Below are 9,546 nucleotides of genomic sequence, written 5' to 3'. Positions count from 1 at the left end.
AGCAATGCGGGCACATGTGAACATTTGACCAACACAGATGACTTAAAGGGGTATTCCCATCTTCACTTTTTATACTTCCTCTTGTTGAGCGCGACGTTCACTTCCTGGATTCTTCGGCCGGCCTTGCACAGAAGACTTTCTACCTGCCGGGCCGCGCAATGTCCTGAACGCACACGCCGCCGCGCATGCGCCATGGTGACTTATTCCTGGCCTGTATAGTACAGAGCCGGCGTGCGCGTTCGCGGCTCTGTACTATACTGGCCAGGAAGAAGTCATCATGGCGCATGTGCGGCTGCGTGCGCATTCAGGACATTGCCCGGCCGGGAGAAAATCTTTAGTCTTCTGCGCAAGCGCGGCCCGGCGGGATTTGACAGGAGAGGTGGCCGTAACCAGGGGAGACGAAAGACAACGATCAGGTGAGAGGGGACTTATTTTCTCAAAAAGGGTGGGAATTGGGTAATTAAATGTATTTACAAAAAATGATCACTGTCAAATCATTAACAGATTTAACAGTGATCATTGTGATGGGAATACCCCTGTAAGCGGCCAGGAGCGCAGGCAACAGGTACAAATCTGCTAACTGATGCAATTTAATGTAATACCGCAAGAAATGCTATAGGGCAAAGGTATTCAGGGGCCACACTGCCAAATACTACAGTACTACTTCAAGAGGCCAAACATATGGTGCATGCCACAGATTGACCAATGACTAAGGTCTGCTGGTACAGTGGAACTGTTTGCACCCAAATGCAAAATAAAATACTGAATGTAGACACCTCATAAAATCCAAATTTAGATTTTTGCAAAACCAACTCAACTTCTGAGTGTCCTTCCTAGTGGTGACACAGGGTGGACGTTTCTTAGCTTATATAACTGTCTCATATTGAAATCATTAAATTCACCACGCCAACAATACATATATACATCAACCTAACGTACAAATAACATCTATTGTAGGTTTTTTGGTCTTTCAACAGAAGTTCTACCTAAAGATTTTCTAACGTGGAGACCATAACGAGACCATAAGTCCAAGAGCCTAAAACCAGTTTTTTTCCACCTCATAAAATGACAATACTTTCCCCGCTGTGAAATATCTCATGATGAAGTAGTTGTCTTTCAGCTGGAAACTTTTTGCCGCACCAAGAACATGAAAACAGTTTTGACCTTGCATGACTCCTTCTGTGAAGGAAAAGATTAAAATATGACCGGAACCTTCTACCACACTTAACGCATCCATACAGTTTTGTTCCTAGCTGAACTTTCCGTTGCTTTCCAGACATGGATATATAATAAAAGTCCTGGCCAAGCTGTGCAACTTCTCTATATCTTGTCTGGACCATTTTGTTGGCAATAGGACCAATCTTCTTGTAGGTCAGAACTGACTTATTTTGACGACACATAGCAATCCTTTGTCCTATATGAATTTTCAGATGTCTCCTGAGATTTAAGCTCCACAGAAATTTCCTACCGCATTCTTGACAGACTAAAGGTTTTTCGTTGGCGTGAACCTTCAGGTGCCTTGTAAGGTTCGATTTCCAGCCGAAGCATCTTCCGCACGTGAGGCATCGGAATGGCTTCTCCCTCGTGTGGACCTTCTGATGGCTGCGGAACTTAAATTTACAAGTGAACGTTACTCCACATTCATCGCAGATGAGAGCCTTCTGCTTGGTGTGGACTTGATGGTGCTTTTTGAGCTGTAAATAACTGTTGAAATAATTTCCGCACTCTAAACACGGGAACAGCTTGACCACCGTGTGGATCTCATCGTTGCTCACATAGTAGACGTTCTTGGTGAATAGCTCGGCACAATCGTTGAGGGTTTGGGTGTCCATGCTGGAGCTCGAAGGTTCAATAAATGGTTTGCATCCTTTTCCTCCAACGTGGACCCTTTGATGTCTCTTGAGATTAGAGTTCCAGCCAAACCGTTTACCGCATTTCATACACTGAAATGGTTTCTCGCCAGAATGAGTTTTCAGGTGACTTTTCACCTTGGAACTTGAAGAGAACTGCTTTCCACATTCGGGGCAGGCGTACGCCGATTGGGATGAGTGGAGCTTCTCGTGCTTCTTAAGCGATGTAATACACGTAAAGGTCTTTCCACACTGAGAGCAAGGGAAGGGTCTCAGTTCAGTCTGGATTTCCTCCCATGTATCTCCATTGACACATCTTGTGATCACAAAGTTTTCCTTCGTGTGGATCTTCAAATGTCTCTTAAGATTCGACTTCCAGCTGAAAGCTTTCCCACATTTTGTACAAGGAAAGGGTCGCTCCCTTACGTGGGTTGTAAAATGATCGTGAAGTTGAAAAATGGATGAAAAATAATCTCCGCATTCCGAACATTGTACCGGTTCTGTTTTTGGCAGGGCCAGAGGTGAATACTCATGGTTAGGTACGTGGGTGGGAGACGTTGATTCTGTTTTTATGGTGTGGACCAGTTGATGGGACAGGTGGGCAGACTCACTATTGAAGCTCTCACCACATTCTCTACAGTGATATTTGTGCAATGTCAGGTTTATGGGGGCCGGGATGAAGTTTTCATTCATTTTTTGATGGATCAAAATATTGTTTAATTGAACGTCTTGGTGATGGCAACAAAGTCGCTCAGGGGATCAGAGCTCCATTTGTAATGGAAACCTTTGCAGGCAATAGGATAAATGGGATCCACTGGAAAAGCAGCGGCGACATCTTTAGTCTAGTAGAGAAAAAAGGCAAAAAAAAGTAAAATTAGCATATTGTTGTGTATATATAAGTATGGAGACTCTAGGGCAGGGATCTGGCACTCCAGCTCTTCTGAAACTACAACTCCCAGCATGCTCCATTCGCTTCTACAGGAGTTACAAGAGCAGCCAAGCAAGTGTGCATGCTGGGAGTTGTAGTTTCACAGCTGAAGGGTTGCTGACCCCTGTTCCAGTGTATCCCAAATGTGCCATGTTTGTTACCTTCTCCGGAGCTGGACAAAACCAGGGTTACTATGATGACTAGAAAAACTGCTGACGGGGAGATAAAGGGGCACACGACGGACACATACAAACACATGTATGGAGGCATGGGTAGTCTCTGCGGCTCCGCTCTGCCAGTGATGTATGTTAAGGGGCATCTGTCAGCAGATTTGTACCTATGACACTGGCTGACCTGTTACATGTGCGCTTGGCAGCTGAAGACCTCTGTGTTGGTCCCATGTCCTAGGTGTCTGCATTGCTGAGAAAAATGATGTTTTAATATATGCAAATGAGCCTGTAGGAGCAATGGGGGCGTTACCATTACACCTAGAGGCTCAGCTCTCTCTGCAACTTCTGCGTCCTCTGCACTTTGATTGACAGGGCCAGGCAGTGAGAACTTCATCACACCTATCACGTCAAAGTGCAGAGGACGCGGCAGTTACAGAGAGAGCAGAGCCTCTAGGTGTAATGGGAACGCCCCCATTGCTCCTAGAAGCTCATTTGCATATAATAAAACATCATTTTTCTCAGCAATGCGGGCACATATGAACATGGGACCAACACTGATGTCTTCAGCTGCCAAGCGCACATGTAACAGGTCAGCCAGTGTCATAGGGACAAATCTGCTGACAGATGCCCTTTTAAGATACCTGTCCCTAAAAGCAACACTACGAGAGGAGAACAGCTCTGTAATATACACTGCCGAATACACTGGCGCCATATAGGTAACGGAAATAAATAATACGGCATCAGATAGGACCCACTTCGATTTAATTTTTTTTTCTAACGTATGAATAAACTCAGCGTGCTTCTGTAGCAGCATCATGTGGAATTACAGTACGGCCCAGCAGACTCACAGGGGTGTCCATACAAGCTACATGGGGAAGTAATACAGCAATATGTACTAGCAGTAATAATGGGGGATCTGTAGGTAGATCAGCACACGCTGGTCTCATGTCCTGTGCAGTTTAACTAACACGAGTCTGACGGGTCTGGTCGCCTGCTCCTATATCTGCGGACAGCGAGTGCTGTACTGAAGCAAGGACTTCCGGTATGACAGTGGAGGTTATTCTGTTATAGTAATATATATGGGTAAGTCACATATAGTGCTGGAAAACCTTTGGAAAATGTCATCAGAGCAGGTCCAGCCCCTGGGACCCCCAAGACCTTGGCAAGTTGATATTTTTGTTGTTGATCTGGGACCTGTCCCCTCTCCTAACATGTCTGTTTTTTGGTAACAATAACAATTGTGCGGCATCTGTTGTTATAACTATGATGTGCCACTCCTTTATTATTCCTGCTAGAATTTATGAACAAAATATTAGCTGTTTGCAATGAAGGTCCAGCTGGGTGTCCCTGCACAATCTGACACTGGCAGCAATGCTTGGACAGTGTCAGACTGTGCAGGGACACATCCTCCAATGGGTAACAGCCATCTGGACCTTTATTGCAAACTGCTAGTAAAGCATTCGTAAATTCTAGCAGGAATAATAAAGGAACAGCACAACACAGAGTCAGATGTTCCAGAATAGTTATTACATGGGGGACGCAAGTACTTGTCGCACTGCGACTTACGACATACTGCGACACAACAGTCACAAAAAAACCACACAAGATGGATTTTTCTGTGACTGTCGTGTCGCAGTAGGACACCATAGACTATCATTATAAAAAATTGTTGCGCGACATCAATGTCCCGCGACACATGCTGCAGTGTAGCTGTACCCTATGTGTCGTGTAGCCCTAGCTTTAGGGCTCATGAACACGACCGTATGTATTTTGTGGTCCGCAAAATACATATCCACCAAAAAAAATAAAAAATCTGTGTGACATCCGTATTGCATTTGTTTTTTTGGCGGATCCACTGTAACACTGCCTGTCCTTGTCCACAATTTTTTTTTTGCAGAACAGACATACGGAAACGGGATGCACACGGAGTCAGTTCTGTTTTTTTTCCAGCCCCATTGACGTGAAGGGTTCCGCATACGGATCTGTAAAAATAAAAAATAAACTGAACGGAAAAAAAATACGTTTGTGTGTGTGAGACCTAAATGAATAAAAGAACCTCTACTCACACATTTCATCTGTTTCCGACCTGTGTTCACATGGCTGCGGCGGTGACACAGCCGTATATATAGCCCTGCGTGACCACTGCAGCCAATAACTGGTCTCTGCTGTACACACCCAAGACAGCTGAGGCCACGGTATAGGGTCTTTATTTTTTTAATAATTTAACATAAATCCTAGCCTTGGGGAAATATTTCCTTATCTCGGACGAGCCCTTTAAGAAGCCTTGTCCCGGAATGCCCCGTCAGAAAATGGGTGCAACGACGCAATGTATACGCTCGTAACCTGCATTTAGCCACACCCCTTATGATATATATATATATATATATATATATATAGTACAGGGCGGTCGCACGTATATCCTTTTCAAAGGTGTAACTGAATGCATATATCTATTTGCTGCAGGATTATTCCCCTCTAAAGAGTAATAAATGCTGCAAGCGTCTGCTGCTCTCCTCCACACAAGGTCCCGTTGGCTGCAGTGCCAGCCACCCATGCAGCAGTGCCCGTCCCCGTCCACATAGCCAGTCCCCATCACCCTCAGTGCACACACAAGCAGCACTCACATCTACACATCACCACCGGTCCCAGCACAGGAGCCATTGCCCGTCCACGCTCCCTAAACTTCCATCACAACAAGACAGCTGCTGCTGCTGCAACTCGCGGAGGATCATGGGTCATGTAGTGCGGGAGGGAAACACACAGCGGCGGGGGGTGGCCCGCAGTGCGCATGCGCGGAGGTCTCCCGTTGTCCCCCCGACGACGCGTCTACTTCCTACACAAGTGACCTGGTTCCTGTTCCCCCGCTGCTGCTGACCAGTGAGGGGGGCGCCGCTGTACCAGCCCTTACCAAGTCTCTCCCTCTGTGTGTGCCTGCCACATTGTCACTGCTTTCCCTGCGTGGATAGAAATGCATAAATAGCAATTCCTCAGTGTAATGTTATTATGGGGGGAGGCTACCGTTATCTGCCATGTAAATCTGCAGCTCCTCACCCCCTTTTATGTTCACCCCCTGCCTTGCCGGAGCCGTATGCATACAGCTGTATGAGGAGGTGGATTTTGAGAGAAAAGTTGTACTTTTTAATGGAAGTCTTTAATATTGCATACAATGTAGTGGGAGGCTGTAAAAAAAAAAATCAGTACCGTTACGGAGATATAGTTTTTTTTTGTGTTTTTATACAGAACAATTTTTTTTTTTTTTTTATCTCCATAGAACTTTTTTTTTTTTTTTTTTTTTTCTATCTACGGAGCTGTGCGACACTTTATTTTTCGCTGGGGCGATCTGTCCTTTTCAGTGATACCCCTTTGGAGAGTGTATGACTTTTTGATCACAAGGCTCAGATGCCGTGGTACCTGAGAGGTTAAATGATTGCCCTTGTAGAAAAATTAACAGCAGAAGTTTTCTTGTTTTTTTTTCGCCTTGTCTGGACTTCACATGTAGGGAAATTGGAATCAAAGTAATATATTCATGAGGTGCTATTTATGCTTTCCGGTTACTCCAAGTTGTCTGATGGGGGGGGGGGGTTCTGAGTGGTGGGACCTCCACCAGTCCGGAGACTGGGGGTACTATCGGCCCATCCCAATATAGAGCATCCATCCTGACGCTTCACTCATTCTCTATGGGACAGCCCTAAAAAGGGCAAGGGCTGTACTCCAGCAGTCCCATAGAGAATAAAGGGAGTGGCGTGCTTGAAAGGGGAACAGGACCAGGGACGGACTGGGAACTTAAAGTGGCCCTGGGAAAAAAAAAAAAAAACGAAGGCCCCTTTCACACGCACTGAAAAACCCATAGCACCCGCACTGAATCCTGACCCATTTATTTCAATGGGTCTGTGTACATGAGCGTTGTTTTTCACGCATCAGTTCATGCACACGAACGTATTTATTTATTTATTTTGCGCATAGGATGAGAACCCATTCATTTCAATGGGTCCACAAAAAATGCGGACAGCACACTGTGTGCTATCCGCATCCGTATGTCCATTCTGTAGCCCCGCAAAAAAAATAGAACATGTCCTATTCTTGTCCGTTTTAGGCATTGTTACAATGGATCCGCATAAAAAAAAAAATGGCATCAGGTTTTTTTTGCGGATCCCCAATTTTTGGACCGCAAAACACATACGGTCGTGTGCATGTAGCCATATTCTGCGTTTTTCATGCAGCCCTGGCCCTATAGAAGTGAATGGGACTTCAGTGAAAAACGCATTGAATCCGGAAGCAAGTGTGGGTGCAATGCTTTTTTCACTGATGGTTGCTAGGAGATGCTGTTTGTAAACCTTCAGTTTTTTATCACGTGAAAAACGCATTGCACCCGCGCGGAAAAACTGAACGCAATCGCAGACAAATGTGACTAAACTTGCTTGCAAAATGGTGCGAGTTTCACTGAACGCATCCGGAGCCAATCCGTCACCCTCGTGTGAAAGGGGCCTAAAAGTGGCCCCATTTTGTAGGCAGGTCCAAATTAACAAAAGGCGGGGCAACACAAGTAGGCGGGGTCAACAATACCATAGCGCAAAATACCATCCCAGCATATCCAAATACAGTGTAGTACAATATACTGTCCCTAAGGCCTCTTTCACACGGCCATTTTTTTTTTTCCGTTTTGCAGGCCGTTTTTTGCGGTCCGTATACGGAACCATTGATTTCAATGGTTCCGCAAAAAAAACGGAATGTACTCCGTATGCATTCCGTTTCCGTTTTTCCGTTCCGTTTTAACATAGAACATGTCCTATATTTGGCCGCAAATCACATTCCGTGGCTCCATTAAAGTCTATGGGTCCGCAAAAAAACGGAATGCATACGGAAGTGCATCCGTATGTCTTCCGTATCCGTTCCGTTTTTTGCGGATCCATCTATTGAAAATGTTATCCCCAGCCCAATTTTTTCTATGACTTTACTGTATACTATATTTGCCATACGGAAAAACGGAACGGACAAACTGAACGGAAACACAACGGAAACAAAAAACGGAACAACAGATCCGTTTAAAACGGACCGCAAAACACTGAAAAAGACATACTGTCGTGTGAAAGAGGCCTAAAGCTAGCCCTCTGTGTTGACCATCAATAGCTGCCATCTTCTGTCCTCCTCCTCCAGTTGTCTATGGAGAAGGGGGCTTGGAGGGTGAGGGTCACAGTAGTTGAATTCCAGAGGACATGTGTGGTCACTGGCCGGGTACATGACAACCTGATTCTCACAGCGTTAATTACAGCCGAGAGCTCATTATGTACCCGTCAGAGGCAGACAGGAGGACTTGAGTGGCCGTCTGGGGCATCTGCCCACCGGGAAATATCCCTGTAGGGTCTATGGGCAATCAGCTGCTGATAGGGGCCACAGTGGCAGGATCACCACCAATCAGGTATCCAGTAGTAGCCTGGAATACCCCTATGGAGAGTCACTGTACTTTCACACAATTTCATTTAATAGAGCACATTTCTAAATCACTTTGCCTGCATCCACCTGAAAAAAGGCTAGGGGTCTCACGTCTGCCTAAGTTTCAGTCCACTGCCTGTTGTCCCTTGTAAGAGACTTAGAAGACTGGAGAGGAAGTGGGGGGGTGTTAGAGCTAGCTGAGATCCTTAGCCGGGTAAAAGAACTGCTTCTGAAGAGCAGAGAAGCTCCTGTACGTGTGATTTCTCCCTCCTTATCAGCTTTCTGAACTCTCTAGAAGAAAACAAAGTGGGAAGTGAGGTCACCTCATACCGTGCTGGCAGAAGGGAGACACCCCCTGCTTCTGAGTGAAATGCAGCTAGCTGCGCAGCTGAAACAGGGAATAATATGGCTGAAAGAAACATTAGGGAACCCTGAAAAAGACCTGTTCCTTCACAGTTATAATTGTACCAAGAAGCACAGCCATTATGCAAACTTTTTTTAATTTTTTTTTTAAACTCACAAATGCACATGGGGATGCACATTTTAAAGTATTTCTACATTAACTACAAAATCTGCATGTATTTCCTATGCAGGATGAAATCAGCAATGAAAATCCATCACATGCTGCAGATTCCAAAGTCTGTACCACAGGTCAATGGACACACAGAAAATGTGTGGATGAGATTGTTAGAAAGCAGCCAAACACTATGGAAGAAGAGTAGAAAAAAAATAAAGGTGCCCTTACAAAGCTGACTATACACCATGAGCAGCACCTCAGGTCCAAGACCCATGTGAGAATATAGAGGGTTTTGCTACCGGTAAGGACACTGCCACACTATATCTTTTTTCATGGCAGATTTTTGGCTTTTAAAAGCACATGAAATTTATGCATTTTTTTACTAGCTTGTTTTTGGGGTGGTGTCTTCTATTCACACATTTTACTTGTGTTTCTCCGACATACGTGTAGAGAGAGATGTCTATAGTAAAATGTATGAAATAACACCACACCCAGCGCATGCTGCAATTTAAAATAAAGTGCCAAGGGACTTAAAATGCCATTATTTAAAAAAAAAAATGTCTGCTTTCTTTTTTTTTTTCTTTTGCACTTTTGTGATGTTTTTTTTTTTTTTCAGTAAAAAAAAATGCCAGCTCCAGCTGTTAGCTGAAG

General features: G+C 44.9%; 1 protein-coding gene across 1 annotated transcript; it reads right to left on the bottom strand.

The window, feature by feature from the left end:
* Positions 1–412: 412 nt before the first annotated feature.
* LOC121009575 (gastrula zinc finger protein XlCGF26.1-like) lies at positions 413–5,740 on the bottom strand. Its single transcript, XM_040442794.1, has 2 exons — positions 5,573–5,740; positions 413–2,692 (listed from the first exon to the last, which is right to left on the bottom strand). The coding sequence occupies exon 2, from the start codon at positions 2,541–2,543 to the stop codon at positions 1,059–1,061; it is 1,485 nt and encodes a 494-aa protein (XP_040298728.1). The 5' UTR covers positions 2,544–2,692; positions 5,573–5,740; the 3' UTR covers positions 413–1,058.
* Between the last annotated feature and the right edge of the window lie 3,806 nt (positions 5,741–9,546).

The sequence above is a fragment of the Bufo bufo genome, chromosome 8, assembly GCF_905171765.1.
Source record: "Bufo bufo chromosome 8, aBufBuf1.1, whole genome shotgun sequence".
Classification (NCBI taxonomy): domain Eukaryota; kingdom Metazoa; phylum Chordata; class Amphibia; order Anura; family Bufonidae; genus Bufo; species Bufo bufo.
The sequence above is the reverse complement of the archived record's forward strand: the minus strand, read 5'-3'. Positions and strand labels throughout refer to the sequence as shown.